General features: G+C 43.3%; 1 protein-coding gene across 1 annotated transcript; it reads right to left on the bottom strand.

Moving 5' to 3' along the window:
• Positions 1-25,333: 25,333 nt before the first annotated feature.
• GPR12 (G protein-coupled receptor 12) lies at positions 25,334-26,373 on the bottom strand. The gene has a single exon (XM_035002975.1). It carries the CDS (start codon positions 26,336-26,338, stop codon positions 25,334-25,336), a length of 1,005 nt encoding a protein of 334 aa, XP_034858866.1. The 5' UTR covers positions 26,339-26,373.
• Positions 26,374-27,318: the final 945 nt, after the last annotated feature.

Raw genomic sequence — 27,318 nt, 5'->3', positions numbered from 1 at the left:
GCTGAGGCCTCCCAGAATGTTTTTAAACATCCACATTCCCAGCAATGTTCTGTTCATGGCTATTCGTTCTCTGAGAAGATGGGAACTTTCTCTCCAGCTCTCTTTTTTTTTTTTTCTTTCTGAGCCCTCAACAAAATTGCCTTTACCATCCATATGTACCAATAGTCCCAACATGTCAATCTAGGCTTTTTCTAGCATGTGCCTCAAAACTCCTTCAGCCAGGACATGTTACCCAGTCCTAAAGCCACTTCCACACTTTTAGGTGTTTTTTTTTATAGCAGTGCCTACTTCTTGGTACCAAAATCTGTACTAGTCAGGATTCTCCAAAGAAATACATCCAATATTTATTTATTAACTTATTATTTATTAGTTTTTAAATGCATTTATTGTAAGGAATTGGCTCATGTGATTATAGAGGCTGACAAGTCTCAAGTTCTTTGGGGCAAATCAACAAGCTGGAAACCCAGGAGAGAGGGCAATGTAGTTCCAGCCTGATGGCCAGCAAGCTTGAGCCCCGGGAGGAGCCAGCCTTTCAGTTTGAGTCCAAAGGCAGGAAAAAAACAGATGCGTCAGCTGAGAGGCCATCAGGTAGGAGGAGCTCCTTACTCTGCCTTTTTGTTCCATTAAGCTCTTCAACTGATTAGATAAGACCCACCCACATTGGGAGATCAATCTGATTTATACAGTCTGCCAATTCAAATGTTAATATCATCCATAATTATTCTCACAGACACAACCAGAATAATATTTGACCAAATATCTGGGCACCCCATGGCCTAGTCAAGTTGACACTTAAAGTTTATCATAACAGGTACCAAACTGGGTCCCCTTGGTGGGGAGTTGGGAGTGGTGGTGTTGAAAGGTGATCCCATCACTTGCACTTAGAACTGAGTAATCCTCTTATTTTGGAAGTCCTTGGCCTTTCTGTCTGCCCTAAATCCTTGTGTTCTTTTAATCACTTGTTTGACCCACAGCTTTCTTGTCTCTCCTCATTACAAAGAGTAATTATATTGAGATCTTTTTCTCCTAAAAGCTGATTTTTTGTCCTTTTACAAAACACTGTAGATGTGTGTGTGCCAATTAAATGCAATTTTACAAAGAAAAGAATGTAATCTAGTAGAAGAGAATCTATCATTGTTTTGCAATGACAGGCTTCGTGGGCTCTCTGGGCTTCATTAACTCCATGGCAAGAGAGGGCAGTGGTTTTTTTTTTTTAGAAGTAGAACTTTTCTTGCTGACGAAATTGTAATAAATATTGATCATGCACAATGAACTAAGCTCTTGAAGGAATGATAAAAAAAATATTAGATGTTAGATCTCTGGCTCTCTGGCTTAAACTATAAATGTTTCCATTATTAATATGTGTTGAAATGAGGGATTTGCCCACATCTTAGAAGTATTGGTATATAGTCATAGGAATGGTATACGGCTGGCATATATATACCAAAATAAGCTAAGAGACATATTCAGTAATGCTGCCAGTAATAATGCTGCTAAGGGACACAGGGCAATTCTTAGGGGCTGCACCCATAAGACGACATAATAAAAATAAAGAAGAAAGATCAAGGAGATGGGTACAGACTCCTCCCCAGATGCACAGGATTATGTGGATCAGCACTGGGTCATGTGAACACACCCTCTGAAACATGTCTGGACTTCATCGCCTTCTGTCCGTCTTCACGGCTACCCCCCTATCCACGTCAGTGTTCTCTCTCCCTCCCTCTCTCTCTCTCTCTCTGGTGAGGCATTTCCTTCCCACTGGTCGCACTCCTTCCACTGTGCTCCCTGCAATCTGCATTTTGCAGAGAGGCTGAGTGATCATATAACCTCCCTGACTGAACCATTATAAGTAACAGTGCTGTTCAGGGGAATTACAATGCAAACCACAAATGTGAGTCACTTGTGTAACTTTATATTTTCTAGTAGCCACACTGAAAGTTACCAAGAAGTGAAATTAATTTTAGTGACATGTTTTATTTAACCCAACACAGTATATCCAAAATAAAATCATTTTCATATATAATCAATATAAAAATACTTGCTGAGATGCTTGACATTATTTTTTCCCTACCAAGTCTTTATAAGCCTGTGTGTATGGACACACATAACACATCTCCGTGAAGAGGAGCCACATGGCAAGTGCTCTGCAGTCACCTGTGACAGCAGGTCCCTTACTAGATAAGGAGGCTCCGGAGCCTCTGGCTGTCACCCACCTGCCAGGCTCACAGCACTGAGATCCACTGGCCTCTGGTCTTCATCCTTGAACTCATCAAGTTCTTTCCCACCCTATGGCCTTCATACACAGGGATCCTTTTTCCTGGGGAGTTGCTGTCATTCACCACACCATCTAAATAGTTCCCTTCTGCTCTTTGCCCTCAGAGCACTGAATACAATTCATAATTACAAATATATTTGTTTTTTTAATGCCCATCTTCATGCTAAAATAGGTACTTCATGAGGCCGGGGATTATTTCCATTTAGTCCAGTGCTACATATTATGTGTCTCATCTGCAAGGCACATCAGAGGTACTCAACATTATTTGTTGAAAGAATGGATGGATTCCTAAGGTATAGATTCTCTAGTATTTTTCATGATGTGAGTTGCAACCTATTGGAAAGCATGAAATCAATTTGGTGGGTTATAAGTACCATTAGGTAAAAGAAATAGAATAACCTAATATATGTGTGTCTAGGGTTATGATGTGTCATATATTTCTTACTGTGAATTGTGTTCAGAAATATCTGGATGTGCTTGCCTTAATCTGTGCTGAAATGTAAGAGGAGAGTTTCACTTCATCTGGGGACAAGCAAACCCCCAGTTCTTGGACCTGTGGGATCAGAGCTGGGTTTTTTTCTGAGCTATTCCCTTAAGCCATGGCCAACCTGTAGGAGAGAAGCTGCCAGACAGGATGGTGGTCAGCTTCCTCAGGAGGCCATTCAGCAAGGGAAGGTGTTGGCCTCCTTACTCTGAATGTGCTGGAGACCCCTGAGCAGAGCAGTGGAGTCATAAGCAGGCCTGAGTGCCTGCCCATCAGACAGCTTTAGGGACCAGGATAGGTATCCCCTCATGTCTGTCCAAGGGATGGCTGCCTTGTGGAGCACAAGAGTGACCTGGTTGCTCAAATTCTCAAAGGATTAAAATCATACAGAGGCTATCTTTTTTCAATTTGATGCAATTAGGCTAAAAATCTACAACAAAAAGATAATTGTTACTTGTTTGGAAATTAAGCAATACGTTTTCTGAAAAACCCATGGGACAAAGAAGACATCAGGATTTCCAAATCCTAAAACACCTTAAATTATGATTAAATACTATATATCAAAACTTTTAGGATGCAGCCAAAGCCATGCCTGAAGGAAGATTTATAGCTTTAAAGGCTGATATTCGACAAGAATAAATGCTGAAAATCAATGAGCTAAGAGTCTATCTCAAGAAGTTTGAAAAAGAACAGGAAAATAAAGCCACGGAAAGTAGAAGTAAGGATATAATAAGGATAAAAGCCAAAAATAATGACTCAGAAAAATAAATGTACAAAAGAGGATCAAGAAAGACAAAGATTGGTTCTTTGAGAGGACTAATAAAACTCAAAGCCCCTGGCAAGTCTGTTAACGAAAAAAAGAAAGTAAAAACATTGATGTCAGGGATTATAAAGGGGATTTTTTTTCCCTGAAGATCCCACCATCCTTAAAAAGATAATAAGGACTATGACAATACATTTGAAAATGTAGGTGAAAATGTAGGTGTGTTCTGGAATCACAGCTTGGGTTCAGCAATTTTTTATGAAGACTGAGAACATAACTCGGTATCCACAAGTGTTGCTCACTTCCTGCTATGCTCTGGAACCTGGCCTTGGCAATGCCAGACTGATGTGCTTTAGAGAGATTCAGTCTCGGTACAAAATTCACCCCGCAGGAAGGATGTGGTCACCTCTGACAGAATCCTCCAGAGCCCGAGATGCCAGCAGGAGGACCCGCTTTGCCCCATGAGGCCCCTACAGGGACATCCACCACTCCCTGGATGGAAAGGGGGCCTCCCCGAGGGACATAATCCCTCTTTATACGGCGCTCACATCAATAACAAAATCAGTTTAGTAAACCAGGCAAACGAGGTAGAATGAGCCAGCTCCAACCTCAGAGGCCTTTCCATGACGCACATATGCCCAGGACAAGGGCTGTAGGTGCCTTCACGCTATTTAAGGGCACATGCCCTGTTTGCCTCAGATTGCGTTAGGACACCACGAAACCAGTGCACCGCCCCCTCACGGTGGCTTCAGGCATTTCCAGGAATTGGCTCTTAAGGGCGGGGCCCCACCCAAAGCCCGCTTGCAAAGAGTGCGAACTGAATGCCATTGGGTCAAGTATCCTGCCGGGCTAGGGACCGCTCCCTATTTTACAAAACAAACAAACAAACAAAAAAAACCCGAACATTCCAAGCAATCTCGGCCGGCCCCCCGTGACAACAGTGTCACTTTGTGCCAGGGCCGCTTCCATCGATTCCTTCTTGCGGAGGAAGCCCAGGGCGCAGAGGTGGAGGTCGGAGGCGGCCCTTTGCAGAGCCGCGGGCCCCAGGGCCCACGTCTAGCTTCAGATTGCTCTCTCCAGATTCCATGTGTTCAGAAACACAGCAGACCGTGTTCTCGCAGTGGTAATGAGCCTTTTAGTCGTGTGTGCCCAGGGAACAGCTCGATAGGAGAGATCAGTGTTCAACAATGGGACCTCACCCTGGGGGCTATTGTGGGCTGGCAGTCAGGGAGGGGACAGCAAGCCAGCGACTTGCTGATGGAGGGGACTATTTTCGACTATGCTTTCTTTCCCCCTAAACACAGTATTTAGATCACCTTGGCGGCCGTTAGTCTGCCATCCCAGCCCTGTACTTTTATTTTCATTTCTACAAGAGGCAAAGATATGGACGCTCCAAATGCTTTATTCTAGGGAAATCTCCTTTTTCCCCAATTGATGTAAAACAGTAATATATTGAGCACCTACTGTGTGTGAGTCCTATCAGAGTATCTGGCTGGTCATGAGGACCTCTCCCATCTGTGGAGGCAGGTGAGTTCAGAGAGTGGTGCATGGTAGAAAGATCTTTATGGTAAGAAGAGCTGGATTCAAGTCTTGACTCTGCCACCTACCATCAGTGGGGCCCTAGGCAAGTTAGGAAAGGCTCCAGGCTCAGCGTTCCTCACTCGCAAGGGCTGGATGTCACTGCTCCCGGGAGGAACATACCTTGGTTCCCTTGTTTGAACCTACCGTCCCACTGTCCCGAAATGACAATTTGGCCAGATTCCATATCTTTTCACCTACTTTTTTTTTTTTTAATTTAATAACCTTCTTCTTTAGAGCATTTTTAGGTTTACAGAAAAAGTGCACAGGAAGTACAGAGAATTCCCATATACCCCACTCTCCACCCACAGTTTCCCCCTTGCATTAGAGTAGTTACATTTGTAACAGTTGATGAACCAATACTGATACATTCTTAGTAGCTAACATTCCCGGTTTACATTAGGGTTCGCTCTTGGTATCATACATTCTATGAATTTTGATAAATATATAAACACATATATCCACCATGATAGGATCATACAGCATGGTTTCCCTGCCCTCAAGATCTGTGCTCTACCTGTTCATCCCTCCCTCCACCCTAACCCCTAGCAACCCACTCGTCTTTTCATTGTCTCTGTAATTTTGGCTTTTTGCGAAAGTCAATTAGTTGGAATCATATAGTATGTAGCCTTTTAAATTAAATAATTAATTATTTAGCTAATTAATCAATTAATTTGAGAAAGAATGTTTGTGTGAGTGGCGGTGAGGAAGGGCAGTGGGAGAGGGGGAGAGAAAATCCCAAGCAGGCTCCATGCCCAGCACAGGGCTCGATCTCACAACCCTGAGATCATGACCTGAGCAGAAATCAAGTGTAGGATGCTCAACAGACCGAGCCACCCAGGCGCTCCAGTATGTAGCCTTTCTAGATTGACTTCTTTCACTTAGCAATATGCATTTAAATTTCCTCATTTTTTTTTTGTGGCTCGAGACCATCACATTCCATTGTACAGATGTATCACAGTTTGTTCATCATTCACCTATTAAGGGACATCTCGATTGCTTTCAATTTGGGATAATTAATATAGTTGCTATTATATTCATGTGCAGGTTTTTGTGTAAACATAATTTTTCAACTTCACTGGGGAAACACCTTGAAGCATGATTGTCAGATCATACAGTAAGACTGTGTTTGGCTTTGGAAGAAATTGCTGAACTGTCTTCCAAAGTGACTGTACCATTTTGCATTCCCACCAGCAATGAATGAGAGTTTCTGTTGCTCTACATTCTGACTAGCATTTGGTGTTGTCAGCATTCTGGATTTTGGTTATCCTAGTAGGTGTGTAGTGGTATGTTGTTTTCACTTGCATTTCCCTCATGACATATGATGTTAAACATCTTTTCATATGGTTATTTGCCACCTGCATGACTTCTTTGGTGAGATGTCTATTCTTGTCTCTTGCCAATTTTTAAATTGAGTTGTTTTCTTATTAAGTTTTAATAGTTCTTTGTATATTTGAGATACAGGTGGTTTGTCATATCATTCTCCAACAGTATCTTTTGCAGAGCAAAAGTTTTTCATTTTAATGAAGTCCAACTTACCAATTTTTCTTTCATGGATTGTGCTTTTGGTGTTGCATCGAAAAGGTCATCCATCACCCAACCAAACATTGCCTAGATTTTCTCCTGTGATATCCTACAGAAATTTTATAGTTTTGCATTTTGCATTTAGGTCTGTGATCCACTTTGAGTTGATTTTTGTGAAGGGTGTAGTTTCTGTGTCTAGAATAAGTTTTTTGTACGTGGATCTCATCTACGACATCTCTCTTCCCCTCCTCTCTCACTCACTTGATGCTATGGAATCCAGTTACTTCTTTGTCCTGAATTCTAACCTCCCTGTCTGGAGCTGTATTTTAGTGTTGGACCTCACCTAAGTTTGAGAATACAAGTCCAAGTTCAAGTTTGACTGAGATCCTGATTCAAACAAACTAGAATCAAAATTGGGGTAGGTTTGGCTTGACTCAGCAGGGCTGAGACTCAGCAGGGCTGAGACGTTTCTTGCGCCTGAAGATCACCAGCCTGGGTGGACAGGCAGAGAGGCCTGACTCTCAGAGGGTTAGCCCCTGATTTCTCACTTGCTTTGCTCTGCCCATCGTTAGCAACTTAACAGCACTTCATGGCTGTCTACTCTGTAAAACGTTGTTGCATGTGCCTCCTGCTCAAGGAGTACTGGATTTGTTGGATTTGTTCCTCCCGGCCACATCCCAGATTTCTAGAGAAAAAAAGAGAAAGGCACAGAGATCAGACATAGAGAGAATAAGAGTTCAGCAGAGGCAAGAAATCAGAACAATGATGACTTGGAGAAACATAATTCCTATGAGCGTCTCTAGAGCCATGGAGGGTGGGTTGAAGGAAGAGCACAGATTTTCTCTCAGACATTGCATGGGGCTAGTCTTGACTAAAATAAGGTGATACATGAGGGATAGGTAACAAAATAACAATGGTTTAAATAAATAGAGGGCAAAACCCCTTCCATTAATTTAAAGACCACTCAGAATCAAGTCATTTAAGGGCTGGTAGGACTGTAATTTGGGATCTGAAGGACAATTTGTCCTTCTGAAGGACAATCAGAGGAATCAACTCAATTGGTATAATCAGTACAGACTGGTATAATATACCACATTATCAGAGACCCAGATCTTTCTACCACAATTCTCAGCATGTGGATTTCAAGTCATGGCTAAGATAACCACTGTAGCTCCAACCACCAAATATGTATTTCAGCCAGCTGGAAAAAAGAAGGTGGAAAAGCGTGTGTTTCTTCCTTTTAAGGGAATTTCTAGATAGTTGTAGACACCAATCCCACTTATATTTCACTGGCTACTTTAAGGTGCAGGGAAGTTTTATTTTGGGTAATCATGTCCCTAGCTAAAATTTGGGTATAATGCTAACAGAAGGAGGGGAGAAGTCCTGTGAGACAATAACACCTTGTCATAGTGTCCTAAACCATTTTTATTCTAATACTAAAACAAAAGTATAGAGAATGTCAGGATATTCAGTTCATCTATTCTCAAAGAAAGGCTGACCCCAAGTACCAGTAATGCCAAACGAAGTCACATCTTAATAACCGCCCGCCCCCCGCCACCATGGATGGTGACCTTTTTGGTTTATTCATCAGTTTTGGTATTTTGTGCTACTGCTCACTCTAAAAGCCTTAAGTTTAAGTACTCTTTGGAAGAAATGATCACTGAGTCATGGAACAGTGACCATTCAGTTATCCTGAATGGAGGCAAGGTGGCCAGGCCTCTGTCCCCACTCTCCTCCAGAGCAGAGTTCGGTTCTCTTTAGTGGGGACCCGATGTGGAATGTCACAGACAACCTTGTCACTTACATGTGCACAAGGTTTCACAGTGCTGTGAGCCCCAAGCATTCATTTCCACCTTCTTGGATGTGGGGTTTGAGACAGCGCATGGGTAGATCTTGACCAAGAAGAGCCCACACCTTTCCTAAAATGCCATTCAGCTTTTCCTGCCTCTGGGGGTCAATCCTATGAGTGCCCCCTCCTCTCTCAGCAGCCACAGACCCTTTGGCCTCAGCATATTGCTCTGCCTGCCGAATTTTTGTCCTGTGGAAATGGGCTTGTTTTCACCAAAGTGTGAATTCTGTTCCTCCAGATCAATGAGAGCCACATCTTCTGTTTCAGAAGTTCTTGATAACAGTGAGACGTCACAGCTGGGTGTCTTGAGCAAATTGTTACTGACAAGAAAGTGCTAGAGCTTGAAATATTTACTCTTTCAAACCCATTAAAACAGATTCCAGGTTATCTCCCGAGTGACTGTCATCCCAGTATGTTTTCTTGGGTGAAATTGAAATGGGAGGAGTGACAAGCCCTGTGTGAGTGACAGGGGCTCTGGGGCGGGTCTCACCCAGGAATGTCAGCCTCCGTGGTTGCTGAGGGGGTGCTTGATTTCTTTCTGACCACAAGACCCAATCTTATCTGGTGTTCTCTACATAGAAAATAGTACTCCTTCAACAACCACCATAAGCAGCCGTGGTTCTCTGGCAAAACTAAGACATTAAAAATAGCCACGAGTGTGGACTACAGACGACCTGAGACCCTATGTGCCCTGTTTCTTATGTGATACGGTGGCAGAGTCTACCTGGAATGCATGCTCTCGAAAGGGCAATCTCAACCAGTGGCATGCACTGAAAATTGTAGGAGGGCCACACTACCTGCAAAGTTACACATGTGCACTTTGGCCTGAGTTAATTCAAACCCCACAGTTTTAGCTGAGTTTAGTCAAAGAGGACGCTTTAGAAAATATAACTGCTTAACCTCTCTGATGAAGACACTAATTAGGATAGGCCATTCTGCCCTTCCACCAATCCTTCTTTTCCTCCTGAAACGTATGCTCTTCATTGGCCATTTCTAACCAAGGAGGGGGTCCTGAGCTTTGCTTCCAAGTTCAAGCAAACAGCCTCCTATTCTTCTTAGCTGAACTCACTGACCTTCAGCATCTTGGAGACTGGAGGCCCAGGGGACCCACCCAGTGGCAGTTCCAGAGGCCTACTGGACTAGTGCTGGGGCTGGTGGCTCCAGGTGGATGAACCAGGGAGCAGGGCTTCTGGGCAGCTCTAGCATATGGGAGCTTTGCCGCGAGGTCTGTGTGGGCTCATGCCAAGGGCAATGTCTTATGCCTTCATGCCAGGTAATATGTGTTATTGAATAAGATTATTGGATGGGACACCTGGGTGGCTCATTCGGTTAAGCATCTGCCTTCGGTTCAGGTCATCATCCCAGGGCCCTGAGATCGAATCCTGCATCAGTCTCCCTGCTCAGTGGGGAGCCTGCTTCTCCCTCTCCCTCTGCCTGCCTCTCCCCCTGCTTGTGCTCACGTTCACACTTTCTCTCTCAAATAAATAAATAAAATCTTAAAAAAAAAAAAAGATTATTGGGAGTAGATGCCATTCTCAGCAGCTGCTATGAGAGCCTCCCCCCTGATGAGACCTGCTTTGGGAGGAGAAAGCTGCCATAAAATCCACAGAACTCAAGGTGGGGGCTGGGCTCCAGACTGTTGGCACCAGCTGCTGCCTGCAACAGGGACAAGCTGGCAGAGCTGGGATGAGCAAAGAATAGAGTTCACTTCTGAAGGAGGTGCAAGAGGGGCCCATCTCGGTTGACTGCCACCCGGGGAAGGGGACATAGGGTCCAGGAAGCCTCCTTTGTTGGGATAGAGGAGGGCAGAGATTAGGTTTGGAGAAGAGGCATACCCAAGGGGCACTTGGGGAAGAGACAACACACCATCCCATGGACGCTTCCCTTGACCCTACAAGTGCTGGGTGAACCAAAGTGTATCACAACATGCTTGGAGTGAGGGCTGATGATGGGACCAAGATTTATGTCACATCTGCAAAGGAACATCTTATATCTGGGTTACACTGATGCTTTAACATGCATCAAGCATTGACTGTACACTGGGGACAGCGTACCCCAGGGGTTAAGAATCTGGGCTTTAGAGTCCAGCAGATTTTGGGTTCAAGTCCTAGTTCTACCACCTGTTGTCAACAGTCAATAAATACATGTTAAGTGACAGATTCTTCTCCAGGTGCAGTGTTAGGGGTCTGGGCAAACCACTGTAATTGCAATATTAACTGTGGGGTCTTTAGCAAGTTGTCATTCCCTTAGAGCTCTGTCTACAAACTGGAGATGAGCCCTACAGACATGATATCTTCATCGAAATGTTGTCATCAGGGTTAAATGAGAGAATGCATTTAAAGCATTTGTATTATATCCAACTGGAAAAGCCCTGTTTTAATTTAAGATCTAGCCTTCTTGGCCAATACTCCATTAATACTGAGAAAAAAATACTCTCAAGTTCTTTATACTTTTAAGATAGTAATTAGGTCACCAACTGGCCTCCTTTTCTCAGGCTAAATAACCCCAGTTCCTTCTATCCTTCTTCATTGACTCCATTTCCTGACCCTTTAATCACCTTCTAAACAGGATTTATTTCAATTTGTCTGCAACTATTTTCAAATACAGTGTCCCTGAGTGGGCACAATGGATGAATAGAAACATTACCTGTATGGAGGTGAGTGAAAGGGGGGTTTCCCCCCTCCTTCCAATTTCACTTGAAGCCTTTCTCCCCATTAGACCCTCCTCTTCCTTTGTTCTAGCTTGAGACCCCAATAGCTTCCACTGGGTTGTGACCTGCAAGGTGAGCCACTCACTCAACAGAAGCATCAAATCTTAACTGTGTAATGCATCTAAAATAGAATCAAAAGTCTATGGAGAACATTTGCATGCATTTCTGGGAGGGTTATAAATTGTTATCTGGAGGGCAGTTTGGAAATATGATATAATAATTCTTCTTCTAGGGTTTTTAAAGAAAAATCAAGTGTGGGCAAGCGTGTATGTGGGGATATTCTTTGAAGTGTGTTGCAAATCATAAAAATGGAAATGGTCTGGATAGTCAATAAAAAGAAGATTGGCTAAACAAACAGCAGTATTTCCATCTGATATAATTCCATAGAGTCAGTAGAGTATGTAGTTAAAGACTATGCTACGCCTAAATATGTTCCCTGCACACCACGGGACAAAACAGCATGTTTAAAAAATTATGTTATATGTATCATATGACCTCACTGATATGAGGAATTCTTAATTGCAGGAAACAAACTGAGGGTTGCTGGAGTGGGGGGTGGGGTGGGAGGGATGGGGTGACTGGGTGATAGACACTGGGGAGGGTATGTGCTATGGTGAGCGCTGTGAATGGTGCAAGACTGTGGAATCACAGATCTGTACCTCTGAAACAAATAATGCAATATATGTTAAGAAAAAGAAGAAGAAGAAGAAGAAGGTAGCGGGAGGGGAAGAATGAAGCGGGGGAAATCGGAGGGGTAGACGAACCATGAGAGACGATGGACTCTGAAAAACAAACTGAGGGTTCTAGAGGGGAGAGGGGTAAGAGGATGGGTTAGCCTGGTGATGGGTATTGAGGAGGGCACATTCTGCATGGAGCACTGGGTGTTACGCACAAAGAATGAATCATGGAACACTACATCTAAAACTAATGATGTAATGTATGGGGATTAACATAAGAATAAAAAATAAATAAAATAAAATAAAAAAATTAAAAAAAATATGTTATAAAACAGAATGCAGGTAAAGCACTTAGTGCTTTGCGTGGCTCTGTAAGTGTGAGCTATCATCATTTGTAACAATGTGATCGGAGGTTTTAGAGAAGCATTCATAAATAATGGAAGAAAATACATTACAACTTCAAGTGGTTATCAATGGGTAGAAGAATTACAGATTTATGTGTCTTCCTTTGTGCCTTTCTGAATTTTCTGAAGTGTCTATAATGAACTAGTACTTTTGCTTTCCTGTTACAAAAAAGTCTTGCTGAAATCTGCAAAATGGTCCATCTCTATCACTTTAGAATGGTCTCCGACAAAGAGCCCTGCGCGGGGAAGTGGGAAGAGGGCCAACCCTACTCCGCGTCCTCCAGCTACGATGTGAGGTACTTCCCTTTGCGTCCCTGGGCTTTGCTGACCTGTGGAATAATGTCTGACTTTTTCGGTCGGGAATCCATGCTTGTGCTGCCACTAGGGAGAAGTTTCATTCATAATAATAATAATAGCTCCACTTCTTGAGCCCATCCAGAGACGCTGGGTATACCCATGCTCTCACCTGTGGCATCTTACACACAAGGACATTTAGGCTTAGAGTAACAAAATGACTTACCTGAGGCCGCACAGTCGGAAAGTGAGAGCTCCAGGCTTTGGACGGGTCTCTCCAACTGCAGGCACAACCAGCTATCTTAGTGCTAAACCAGCAAAAATCTGTAAAAGCAAAACCAGAATTCATTTTTGGGGACACATGTATCTTTTATTTATTTGCCACTTAATTCTGTGGCTCAAGCTGCACAGCGTTTGTTTCACATCTTATACATTCTAAAAATACTTAGTGTGCAAAAGTCCATCTACTCAGGATTCTGTAGAAATGTAATGAAATGAAATTTTGTCACCTTTTCAAGGTTTGGCTTTTCTGAAGTCTAAATTTCTATGGTCAACCTCTGCTTTCTAGAGATAGGTGATCTCCTGTCTCTGAAGGGCCCTTGTAGGTAAATCGCAAACAAACAGCACACGCATCTATCTATTCAACATGAAGAAATACACAACTTTTCATGAAGCCAAATTTATGTATCATTCATACCTCATAGACAACCGTTCTGTTTTTAACTAAGCTATTACAACATGAGCCAGAAAACAGCACGTTTTCAATTTGGCATGGTGCAATTGTGATACTTGACAAAGAATTACTTGTGCCATTTAAAGAATTAAAATAAGGCACATTCATTATCATGTGAGTCCCATGAAACTGGTTTTAAGACACCGTTGAAACCTTGAGGACATTGAAGGAAGAATTTCATGTATTTTCAGTATTCAACATTTCAAAGATTAGGTTTCAGAGTGTCACCATAATTTTTAAGAGGCAGTATGAAAGTTAATTACAGCATCTCCACATAATCAGCCCGTCGTTAGCATGACTGTGAAAAAGAATCCCCTCGGAGCTCAGGCACAGTAACACCTCAGAAGTTAGGCTGTTTGCTTTCATTAGAAGGGGCGGCTGGTACTGTGAAGCTCCTGCTGACATCATCTGCTGGGAATAAAGTGAATTAAATGCCCTAGCAAAAGCAATATCTGAAGAATCATACAGAAAGAAGACTACTGTAAATTATCTTGCGTTTTCCTCCTTCTGTTACTCAAACATCAATGGTTGGGGGGGAGGGAAATGCACAACTTCAAAGATAGAAGTATTCCATTAGAATTGAGAAAATGTATTCTTCATTGCCAGTGATCTGGTGAGTGAACCTGAAGGTGACTGTATTCGTGATGACGGTCACTCTTTCACCGGCTGAATGTCCAGTGCCCCCGCCCCCCGCCAGGGCAAGCAGGAACCTGACTACCCTGCTCTTATGTAGGGCTTCGATGACCGGTCCCAGCTCCCCCACCAGTCCTCGAACACAGGGATTTCATGACCGATGGCACTATTTCTAATTTTAAACTAGTCACCTGAAAACTGACCAGTTTGTTCTTTCTGAAGCCACAGTTAACAACACTAAAATGTATCCTCCCTCTCTCCCATTCCTCCTGCCCTCCCCATCTTGCAGGGCAGGGCAGGGAGGGAGAAATAATTCATATATAATGAATTATATATATTTTTTATATTCTTGAAACTTTACTAGAATAATAAATCTTATTCATTCATTCATTTTAAAACTACTTTTTTGAGGTATGGTTGACATACAAAAAGCTGTACATACTTAATGCATACTCAATGTGTTTGGAGATAAATATACACCTGTGAAACCATCATCACAATCTGTGCCATAAATCTATCCATTACCTCCCAAGGTTTTCCTCCCACATTCTGGCAAGACAGAAACAGGTTCCGGACCTCTGCATGTCCCTTTATAAAACTTGCCAGCCTTCGTGTGAGGAAGAATCACCATGATTAGCGTAGTTGTCGAATCGTGTGCCAATAGTTGGGGTATGCAAATATCGTACAATCTGTATTGAAAATGCAATGACTTCTGAAATGCAACACTGCTTATTAAGCCAATAAATTGGAGAATTTTGGCCCAGAAGTGGGTGAAGCTCCAGGATGTGTAGAGCACAGGATTAGGGGACCCAGAAGAAGGGTCACAAGACTTGTTTCCAATTGGCATTTGTGAACAACCCTCTCTTTAAGGCTGGAATTTATGCTTTCAAATATTACCTTGAGGATGTGAAGAACAAGTAAGTCAATCTATGTAAAGCCCTTAAAATGGTGCCCGGAACAAAGTGCTCGGAAAGTGTTAGCCTTTATAGCAATAATTATTCTTCAAGTTATCGTGATAATTTCTAATAGTAGTAACAGCAAATTATCCAGTCATGGGAGGGAACACTAGACAAGACTTTTCACATTTCAAGCTTTTCCTTGTCAATGAACACCTGCCCCAGAATGAAGTTCTGGGTGAGGAATCACAATGCTGGTTTCTTGTTCTGGACCTGCTGCTTCCAAGCTAATGACCTTGGGATGTCATCCTAGCCTGAGCGGGAATTCCCCGTCAGTGAAGTGAGGTGCTTGCAAAGTCTTCTCCAGCTTGAGAACAAGGACTCTATGACTCCTAAGACATCTAAAGACTTCAAACAAAACAAAACAAAACAAAAAATCTGTGCTATGTTTTATGTTTGAAAAGTCTGCATGTAAATTAGCTGATTTTTTAAAAAATAAATGTTTCTAAAGAACTTTTTGTTCATGCAAATGAATGTTTACAAATGCAAACTTCTGGTTGCTCAGCTGTTTTCTTGCACACTTTATGGGTGTCAATAAACATAAATTTTTTTAAATCTTACATTTACAAGGTTTGCAAAGCACCTAAATGTGAGCTTTGAGTGATGATGCTGAAGTTCTTTTCAGTGCAGTTCTCAGAAATTTTTTTTTTAAAGATTTTATTTATTTATTTGAGACAGAGAGAATGAGAGAGAGAGAGCACATGAGAGGGGGGAGGGTCAGAGGGAGAAGCAGGCTCCCTGCCGAGCAGGGAGCCCGATGCAGGACTCGATCCTGGGACTCCAGGATCATGACCTGAGCCGAAGGCAGTCACTTAACCAACTGAGCCACCCAGGCACCCTCTCAGAAATTTTTTAAAGAATTAGTCCCTAAATTAAATGTCATTAAAAGAAATCCCGTGTAGTTAGCTCCAAATTATTTCCACTTTGCTCCTTTGAATCCATCATGTTACTCCTCTTAGAGAACTCTTTTTCTTCTTTACACTTAACGAGGTACAGCCTGCCCTTTGGGACCCATTGGCATCCAACTCTCTCCATGAAGCCTGTCTATACTCCAGAGCACGCCTTTCAGGCCTCTGCATGCCACCTGTCTCGCACTGAGCCCAGCCTACCTTCAGAGTCATCTGACCTGCTCATGCACGGGCCACTCTTGGCTCATTTGACTGGGCATTTCTTAGCAGTCACTGCCTATTTCTAAGTACCCTTGTTCCTAGCACAGTGACCCACACAAAAGCACTGTGGGTCCCTATGTGGGGGCCCACAGTGACCCACAGTGGTTTTAGGCATGTCCCTTAGCCTCTCTGTGCACCAGTTTCTTTACTTATCATGGAGGATATCAATACTAAAAATACTAAAGAAAAGTAACATCCAAGCAGGTTTGTGCCAAGCCCCATATTGAACCCTTCATATGTTCTCACCCCAGCACTGTGAGGTAGGTTCTTGTATCACGCTCACTTTATTTTTTTTTTTAAGATTTTATTTATTTATTTGTCAGAGATAGAGAGAGAGAGCACAAGCAGAGGGAGTGGGAGGCAGAGGGAGAAGCAGACTCCCCACTGAGCAAGCAGCCCGATGTGAGGACTGGATCCCAGGACCCTGAGATCATGACCCGAGCCGAAGGCAGATGCTTAACAGACTGAGCCCCCCAGGCGTCCCTATCATGCTCATTTTATAGAACCGGGACACGGAGGTTCAGAGAGGTTAAGTAACATGCCCAAAACCCTGCAATAGGAAGTGACAGAGAGGGGACATGAATCCAGGCGTCTATGTCCAGAGCCTATGCTCCTAGTCACCTTATTGACGAAGGCTATGTAACTATTGGTTTACATTCTCTCTGCGTACAGCTAACAGTTACATCTATTTCACTCAAGGAGATAAGACGTCTATTGTCAACATCGCCTATTCAAGCCGTGGCACTCTGTCAGGTCCGCAGGTGGGCGTGGGTACTCAAACGTCGGTAAGTTTTCTTTTCCAAACCTCTTCAGCCCAGTGGGGCCTCCTGAAATAAGTCCATGAGAACCAGCTACTAATTGGATGGAAAAGTCTGGAAAGTGGAAACTATCTTCACATTAAGAGCAAGGCTGGGTAGGGTGAATTAAGCTTTGAAATACTCTATTGTAGAAAGAACTCTCAGGATGTGTCAGCTGTTCCAGGACTCAAACAATGACCTTCTGCAGGGTGAAGACTTTTGAATGAGAGCAGCCTGCCTCAGGCTGCCCCACAGTCCCCCAGCGGCTCCCCTTTCCACTGTGTGGTGTCTTGTTTGCATTAAGTTCCCTGGGGCTGGGAGCGCAGCCCTTGTCCCTGGGACACCCTCGCTGTGGAATGACAACATTCAGAGGGTACAGGGGCCGCTGGGGACGTCTTGCTGCTTTTAGCAGCGGCTCCTGGGCCAGCGCTCGGAGCAAGACCAGTCTTCCCTGTTACTTTAGTCATGACCTCTGGATTCATATGTTTCAGAAATACCCAGATTTTCACTCGAAGACACCCCAAATTCTCAGCGAAAATGCATCCGTCTCTGACAATCATCAGTGCAACACCACACAGCACACTCTGGAATCATCTGTCAGAGGATAGCGTGAGAATGCCTGACACGGACAGAAAAGGCTAAGAGGTCCCAGTTATGCTGACACATTCATGCCACTCATATGTCATGTTAAAGACGAATAAACAAGCAAAAAGCAGAATCAGACTCATAAATACAGAGAACGGATGGTTGCCAGAGGAGAGGGGGTTGAGGGGATGGACAAAATGGGTGAGGGAGGGTGGGAGACACAGGCTTCCAGCTGTGGAATGAATAAGTCACGGGGACGAAAGGCCCGCACGAGGAATACAGTCAGTGGTGTCGTAATACCGCCGTATGGTGACAGATAGGAGCTCCGCTTGGAGACTTGTCCAGTCACTATGTTGTGCACCTGAAACTAATGCGACGTTGTGTGTCAACTATACTCAAATAAATCTTTTTAAAAATGTTATGTTAGTATGTCAGGATTCAGTCAGCTACACCGCGCGCTTCTCAAACTCAAGAGCGCATCAGAATTATCTGGATTCCTTGTTAAAAGATTGCGGGGGCGCCTGGGTGGCTCCGTCGTTAAGCATCTGCCTTCGGCTCAGGTCATGATCCCAGGGTCCTGGGATCGAGTCCCACATCGGGCTCCCTGCTCGGCAGGAAGCCTGCTTCTCACTCTCCCACTCCCCCTGCTTGTGTTCCTGCTCTCACTATCTCTCTCTCTGTCAAATAAATAAATAAAATCTTTAAAAAAAAAAAAAGATTGCGGGACCTTGCACCCCGAGTTTCTGAGGCAGTGGGCTTGGGGTGAAGGCTGACACTCTGCATTTTTAACACCTGTCTGGGAGATGCTGGTTGGAGCCCACACTGGCAGGCCCACTGCCGCGCAGCAGACTCAATCCTTGCACTCTAGGAAGCTCTGTGCATCCCGGCTTGGATTCCTAGGCTTAAAGAGGTGTGTAGAGAAATGGTAGATGATATGGAAAAAAGGGTCAGTGAAATAATCTAAAGGATCTAAAATAAAATAAATCCGAAAAACATTATTGAAGTAATTGGGATAATTGTATTTGAAAAGAAGAGAACTGTATTGTTCAATCAGTATTTGCAGTAGATAAATGTTGACGGGGACTGGGGTGCTCTCTGGATCTCCAGGACCTGGGCCAAAATAACTAGGATTTGCATGCAATAAGAAAGACAGATTTGGAATGTTCAGACACTGCCAAGCGCTGAGGGAAAGTGAAGAATTTTAGTTTCCAAAGAGACTTGTACTTAGATGGTTTGGATTCAATATACGAAATTGCACTCCATACATTTTCTTCCAATAAGGTTAAATTCTACAGTATCCAAGCAGAAATTCGCTCATAGTTTCAAAGCATCCTGGAAGGAGTAAGGATATATAGTTGTACCAGAACCAGGTTCCCTTAGCTTGTAGCCCAGTGAACACGACGTCTATAAAAGACAAGCCATTATCCTTCCTCATGTGAACGGCTTATGGTAGCTTCACCAAGCAAAGCAAGAATCCCCTAGATTCAAAGCATGGTGTCTGGTGAGAAACACAAATCCAAGCCTTTCAGAGAATGCCCTTAAGATGGTCTTTTACCTTTTAAAGTCCTCTGCTTCTACTTATCCATTCAAATGGTCAGCTGCAGGGAAGTCTGTGACATAGTAAATGTTTTCATTTCTCCTCCACACTTATTTCCAATCGAAAGTTTGTTCGCTTGAGGCTACCATTTGAATTTCAGTGATTAAAACATTCCCAGATTTCTTCTGTAAATATTCTATACTATAGACATATTTAAGTTATATATTAAAATCCACTTCAGGGGCGCCTGGGTGGCTCAGTTGTTAAGCGTCTGCCTTTGGCTCAAGTCCTGGGATGGAGCCCCGCATTGGGCTCCCTGCTTCTCAGGAAGCCTGCTTCTCCCTCTCCCACCCCCCCTGCTTGTATTCCCTCTTGCTGTGTCTCTCTCTGTCAAATAAATAAATAAAATCTTTAAAAAAATAAAATAAAATCCACTTCAACTGTGGACTTTGACGGGGCACCTGGGTGGCTCAGGTGGTTAAGCATCTGCCTTCGGCTCAGGTCATGATCCTGGGGTCCTGGGATTGAGCCCCGCATCGGGCTCCCTGCTCAGTGGGGAGTCTGCTTCTCCCTCTCCCTCTGCCCCTCTCCTCCCCTCCCTCATGCTCTCTCTCTCTCTCCCTCTCAAATAAATAAATACAATCTTAAAAAAAATAACTATGGGGCGCCTGGGTGGCTCAGTTGGTTAAGCGACTGCCTTCGGCTCAGGTCATGATCCTGGAGTCCCTGGATCGAGTCCCGCATCGGGCTCCCTGCTCGGCAGGGAGTCTGCTTCTCCCTCTCCCACTCCCCCTGCTTGTGTTCCCTCTCTCACTGTGTCTTTCTCTGTCAAATAAATAAATAAAATCTTTAAAAAAAAAAATAACTATGGACTTTGACATGCTTCTATTGGATAAAAAAATTTCCCACCTTCTTGGGCAGAAAGGAAGCACAGTGGATATAATTACCACTGGTAATGATAAACATTAATAGTATTTTTGATGTCGAAAATTAACAAAAGATTACAGATAAATATCAAAATGAAAATGAGATATTTTAAAAATTCTCTGATGTACTTGGCCAGGAAAAGGTTGCTTTGGGATGAGTTCAGCTGAATTGTACAACACAGAGAACAAAAGTTTCCATCTCAATTATCTCAAGATGAATTTGTGTATGTACACAAGTCACATATGTCATAGAGAAAAATGTCCTTGAAAAAATGGTGGCAAAAACAAATCTTTGTTGCTACTGTTGGGTGTGTGAGTACGCAAATCTTTGTGTGTACTCACACACACATACAGAAACACATTGCACAGATCTATAACGCTCTGAAAGAATTACCTTAAGATACTGGTAAATGGGATTTTAAAAAGTGAGAACACTAACATGGAAAAATATATTTATAGATCTTTACTAGATACTAGAGAAATTCTAGGGAAAAGTCACAGTTCATGTCCATTGAACATGGACTAGTTATCTCTTAATTTCTGATAAGAATAAACACCTTTAATTTATATATGTAAAAAATATATAATATACATATATATAATACATATGCATTTAAAAGTGTTTATTCTTATCAGAGGTTAATATATATTATATATCACAATTATTATATATGTATGCTACATATATAAATATTCATATATTATTATAAATATAGATTTTATTTTTAAGAATGGGGAGGGTGTGACAGTTATCCTTGCGACTCCAAGTATTGTCTTTAGACCATCAGCACCAGCATCAGCATCACCTGGGAGTTTGTTAGAAGTTCAGCAATGTCTCAGACCCACTGAAGCAGAATCCGCATTTTAACAAGACTCTCAGGTGGTTTTTATGCTGTTTTTTAAATAAGATTTTATTTATTTATTTGAGAGAGAGAGAGAGAGAGAACACGAGGAGGGGGAGTGGCAGGCAGAAATCTGAAATCAGATTTTTTAAAAACAGGGTCAAAAGCAACCCTTTAGTATTTATAAGACTGCTGAGCAGGGAGCCCGATGCGGGGCTTGATCCCAGGACTCTGGGATCATGACCTGAGCCGAAGGCAGATGCTTAATGGACTGAACCACCCAGGTGCCCTGATTTGTATGGTTTTTAAATAATGAAAGTTCAAAGATTCCTAGTCAAAATTACCAATATTTTTTCTGTATTGTTTGCCAGAGGACAGTAGACCTGTCTGTTGATTCAAACCATGTTTTTACTTCCTTGATGTATACAAACTACTTCTGATTGTTCTAAAATTTCTAATCACATTTCAAGGTTCCAATTGGATATCAAAACTATTCAATAATCACTAAAATTTTTAAGGGGACAAGAAGGCAGTTTATCCCTTTATTACACCAGGCATATAATCAAGAGAAAAACATAAACCCTGTTCAATGTAAGACCATCGTAGTCACTTATTTTTATATATTTTAAATCTGAAATGGTAAGTCACCCTAATTTCGTATGATATATATATGAAAATTATATATATATGTATATATATAAAACTGTGAAAGTCAATTATTATTTTAATAATGGATTAAACATTTCTTTTAAAAAAAGTTTGAAAAATCTCCCAGATACTTTATTGGCAATAACATCTTCATTTCTCATCTGCTCTTTTAAACTTCTTGTTTAAATCCTGCTTTAAATTCCAGAGGGATCCAAGACTGTTCCTCCTTGCCAAGTCAAGGGAGTGATTCCCCCTTCCTGAACTTAGCTCTTCAATTTAGGCTTCCAGAGAAAGTGGTGCTCTGCCTCCCTACTCCAACTCATTCCTCCCCCAGGTGGCAGGAGGGAAGATAGCCCTTTTTACCAGCAAGAAACAAAGTTATTGCTATAAAGAAGTAAAAAGTTAAAGGGACAAAGGAAACAAAATCCTGGTTAATCACAACCTGGATAATTAGCCTCGACTAAGGATTCTGCTAAGGTAACTGAACTGTCTTAGTTACAAGGGTAACTTACCATAAACTCTTTGGTAGCTAAACATTTTCATCATACGGAGTAAAAGCTTATCTGGTACCTCAGGACTGTTGGGAGATATGAAAGTTTTCCATAATGCATTTAGTGTTGTTGCAAAGTTAATGTTATTGAACATATATATGCATTCATATATGTATACATTCATACACAGACTTAAGCATACACATATATATATATATATATATTTTAAAGATTTTATTTATTTATTTGACAGAGAGAGGCACAGCGAGAGAGGGAACACAAGCAGGGGGAGTGAGAGAGGGAGAAGCAGGCCTCCCGCTGAGCAGGGAGCCTGATGTGGGGCTCGATCCCAGGACCCTGGGATCATGACCTGAGCCGAAGGCAGACGCTTAACGACTGAGCCACCCAGGCGCCCCAAGCATACACATATATATTGAGTGAGGCACACATTTCCTAATAATTAACTTTACAGAAACAAAGAAGCTTTGTAGGAAACCACCTAAACGTCCGCAAATCTTCACCATTTAAAGTAAACAGTAAGGACATGTTATAGTTGAATTGAAAAATATCTTAGCTGAAATCAGATTTTTTAAATACAGGGTCAAAAGGAACCCTTTAGTATTTATAAGACCATTAAACTGGGCGCCTGGGTGGCTCAGTCGTTAAGCATCTGCCTTCGGCTCAGGTCATGATCCCAGGGTCCTGGGATCGAGCCCCACATCAGGCTCCCTGCTCCGCGGGAAGCCTGCTTCTCCCTCTCCCACTCCCCCTGCTTGTGTTCCCGCTCTCGCTATGTCTCTCTCTGTCAAATAAATAAATAAAATCTTAAGAAAAAAAAGACCATTATAAACTGATAATAAGTATGTAATGTGAAGTTTAAAATAATAAATGAAGGAAAAATCTGTATAACGAGTGCCCTCATCTCATTACACTAAGATATTGCAATATACCCCCTGGGGACCAGCCTTGGCGCCAAAACAGGGAAATGTTCAGGGAAGAAGAACATGTTAAAAACAAACTTCTTTTACCTAGAACCATGCTGATAATCACGCCACATGTCATTTTAAACAGGAAGCTTTGTCTTAATTGTAGAACTAAAACTTGATGACAGTGACATGTTCTAAATCATTTCCCTCAGTCCCCCTCTCCGGGGGAGGGGGCAATCACAGGCAGCCTGGAGCACGGAAGGGGACAGCATAGGCTTGGGGAAACCCAGGTTCGGATCCTGGCTCTATCCTGGAGCTCTGTGGCCTCAGACAAATTCCTTAGCCTCTCTTCGTCTTAATTTTCTTACCTGTAAAAGTGTATTCTTGTGAATCCAGCAACAAAGCAGATAAAGGGGCCTGGCACACGACATATGGTGAACAACAGTACACGTCATTATGACTGTAGTTCCTACTTTACAGATATGCAAATGGACCACCATTTCTACAAAGGTAGTATTTATTGCTTTACAAGCTCCGTATGGCTATTTCCCGGCTCATGTCAAAACCAACTTACCTTAGTCATTGCTCACAAGGAGATGCTATTAAGTTTTATGTCATTAAAAACAAACAGACCCATCATTTCCAATCTACCAACTCCATCAAATGTTCAAAAGACATTTTTTAAAGGCATCAAGTTGATTAGATTGGTCGTATGGTGATATGTATTAAAAATCCTTTCCCACTTCTGGAATATTTCAGTCCCTCTCCTGCTTCCATAAGTAACCTAGGGGAGGAGAACCAGATTCAAGTATAGGATTTATTCACACTTGTGCTACATATGAAGGGGCTTTGGGGAGATGGCATCACATGCAGGCTGCCAGGATGGTCCTGAGAGCACCATGGGCATAACATCTGGGACAAACTGATAAGGGTGATTTATTACAGATGATTCCCCCATGGACTCTGAAATACTGGTTTCGCCACCAGCTGGATGGGCTTAGTTGATGTCCCGTCCAGAAATTCTTCCACTGGTTATACAGACACCACTATAAATCCACGGCGAATGGAGGGAAGGTATCTGCGTCCAAAACATCTGTCTGTACTAAAAGAAATGATGCTCAGACACAATGACTTTGCAATATATTTAAAATTCATTCTTCAGTGTCATTTCTTGACTAAATCTTTGCTCTCTGAAAACAGGCAATACAATTTTTATTGCATTTAAGTTGTTTTTTGGTGAAAAGAAGGAAAAGGAATTCAAAGTTAGCTTTTCATGAACAGCCACATGGTCATTCTGCTTGTGAACTTACATAATATAGCTAACATATATTACAGTCAGATACACATGTTATGTACTCACAAACTTAATCATTAAAAGAGGAGACCACCTGTTTCAAATGTACTTTGCACCACAGATGATATGAACCAGAAATATTTGGTCTACAATATTTAATTCCTATTTGTCTCAATCAAGAAAAACTATTAATACATTCGTAGATGTAGAGAGATAGGAAAGGTGATGTTTTTCATGTTTTGTGATAGCTTTACATCAATTTATTTTTCAGAATACACTAAAATAAATGTAACCTACTTTTAATAGCTGTTATTAAATTTTTTCTCTTGCTTTGTGAAAACAATCACTGTGGAGTGGAGACTACAGTGGTGGATCTAAACAATCCTACTTCATATGCAAATCAAACAAATTTCATAATTCATTTTAGAGACACATTGAAAACCTATATTGAAAACTGACTCATTTGATTCTGGATTTACATGGCAACATTTGAAACTAGTGGTCTAGTTAACACAGGCAACCATGCAGAAAGTTACAACATTCATAGAAATACCCAAGTAATTCTTGTGAACAGTAATTGCTCAAAGTAAAGAAAGAACGAATAAGAATGGGTACATGGTTTCTGTGTTGGTAACTTATTACTGAGTTCATGTCAATAAAACCAGGTCTCTTCCAAACAGAATCATGTAAACTATTGGTGTAGGCTCAAAAGAGATTATATTCAGTTAGGTACATGCTGCGTTGAAAATCTACCTTGACGTTAAAAAAAAAAAAAAGTCTGGAAAAAGTCATTTCTCCTCCATTTTTCTCAATAGCTCAATTTTATTTTAAAGTCCAAGTAAAAACTCTGGGACCAGTTCACTTTTTCTAACATCATGGCCATATCACATACTTTCTTTCCCACCCACTACCAGTCTTCCAAGTAAAATATAACACAAAAACCCTGCCTCCAAACAAAACAGAAAACAAAACCCCTAGCCCCCAAACAAAACAAAATAATCTTGAGCAAAGAACTCAATCATTTTTTTTAAGGTTGAAAACACTGGCAACATTATTTTCATTTCAGTCACTTTACTCATGTAAATGAATGCTTCACGAATGCTAAGTGCTCCTGTGGCTCAAGAGAGAATCCAATATAAAGAATTAAGGGACAGCATCTCAGCCATTTGGCCCGGCAGTGGAAGGGCTTGGTAAATGCAGAACTGAGTGTGCAGGGTGTCCTCCTAAGGGGAACGCTGCTACACATCGCTGGGTGACCGTGCTCTCTGGGACAGACTGGAGGGGATGCAGCCGCAGCAAATGAGACAGAGGGCTTTCTGGATCTCTTGGTTTCTGAAAGCATAGATGACAGGGTTGATGATGGAGTTGTAGGTGGCGGGCAGGAGGGTGGCGTAGGTGTAGATGGAAGGGTAGGTGTAATCAGCTATCAAGGAATAGAGTGTGAAAGGCATCCAGCAAGCGGCAAAGGTCCCCAGAATGATGGCCAGGGTGGAGACCCCCTTCCGGGTGGTCACATAGTGGGAGGTGGCCAGGAAGTGATGCTGCAGGGCTATCTGATGGGCGTGCCTCATCACAATCTTGCAGATCTGGATGTAGAGCTGAAGCATGAGCGCAAACATGAAGAGGAAGGAGACCGAGAGGATGGCCGCGTTGTTCTTGGTGAGAGGTCTGACCACGCTGCAGGTGGACTCGTCTCTGAGGCAGTTCCAGCCCATGATGGGCAGCAGTCCCAGGCAGATGGAGGTCCCCCAGAGCATGATGAGCATGACATAGGTGAACGTGACTGTCCTCTCCGAGTGGTATGTCAGAGCGTAATACAGGGAGAGGTAGCGGTCAACAGTGATAGCCAGCAAGCTGCAGACAGAGGCAGAGAAAGAGGCGACAATGAGTCCGATTGTGACCAGCTTGGTGGCTTCTGACTGAAGCATGTAGGCAAAAACAAAATTGATGATGAGTCCGATGCCGGCCAGCAAGTCTGCAAGAGCCAGGCTGCCTATTAGCAGGAACATGGGTGCTCGAAGGCTGGGGTTATGGAAGATGATAAGGACCACAATGGCATTTTCACAGGAGATGAGGGTTCCTGAGGTACACAAGACAATGTCCCAAGGGTTGACAACGAGCTCAGGCTCCGGCTCTACAACAGGAACCTGGGAGGAGACGGCCGCCGAGACGTTCTCTGCAGCGCCAGCATCTAAATAATCCCGAGGCAGCCCGCTTAAATTGACCTTCAGGTCTTCATTCATTTTAACCCCCGTCCTCTTCAACGAAAAGACAGGCTTTTTAACGTTTAGACACAGCAGGGTGGCAATCCAAAATCATGCAAAAAACACACAAACAGAAAGCCAGCCCCTACTCAGACACTACCATCAAATGCCACAAGCTTCATGAATTATAAAGTGTTATGGAATAAAACAAAAGGCGAAGTCTCCGTGGTTTCAAACCCACGACCACAAATGCCGTTTGGCGCTGGGGACAACACAGGATAGGACTTGAAAACACGAGCGTGAGTGAGGCAGGCACACACGGAACCGCGGCGGTCTGTTGGCTAAAGTGCTGGGAACGCACATCTGAAAATCGCATCTTGCATGCTGGAAACGAACCACCGTTTGACATCTGAGCTGCCGCCGACAAAGCCACGCCGCAGCGACAAGTCGCGAGCCCGGGCCGCCAGCCTCGATGGAATATTTAAATCGCCTATTTCCATCGAACTGCCCCCCGCCCCCAAACAACCCCTCGCGCGCGCGCACACACTCACACACAGCCCCCAGCCAGAACAAAGAGGGGTCCCAGACGTCCCCCGTGTGCACAGGGCACTCGGGCCAGGGTCACAAAAGGCAGGTGTGTGCCATGGGGGTGTGGAGACAGACAGACAGACACACGCCCATGCACTGCCGCCGCTCCCCCCGGGCGGAAGACGCGAGGGGACAGACAGGGCGCCGGGACAGGCGGCCCGCGGGGGCGGGGGTCATCAAGGGGGTCACCTTGGCGCGCCCAGGCCGAGGGGGGCTCCTCTGGTGCTTCCGAAGCGCGCGGGCTACTCGTGTCGCATGTCTGCGCCGGGGCCGGCGGCGGCGAGGGGCGGTGGCCGCGCCCGGGAGTGGGCGGGAGGGCGCGGGGCGCGCGCTCGGCGCCAGGTGAGCTGCGGGCGGCAGGTGAGCGGCGGGCTCGGCTCGCGTGCCCGGCTCTCCCCGCCGCGCGCCCGCCAGCCCGCCCGCCCGGCGCA

This window comes from Mirounga leonina, unplaced genomic scaffold (assembly GCF_011800145.1).
Source record: "Mirounga leonina isolate KUSES-001 unplaced genomic scaffold, KU_Mleo_1.0 Mir_127, whole genome shotgun sequence".
NCBI lineage: Eukaryota > Metazoa > Chordata > Mammalia > Carnivora > Phocidae > Mirounga > Mirounga leonina.
Note: the sequence above shows the minus strand (reverse complement) of the source record. Positions and strands in the feature narration are given on the sequence as shown.

Bases quoted from the DNA above. Each gene is read 5' to 3' on its own strand.
- GPR12 (XM_035002975.1), bottom strand. From the start codon at position 26,338: ATGAATGAAGACCTGAAGGTCAATTTAAGCGGGCTGCCTCGGGATTAT.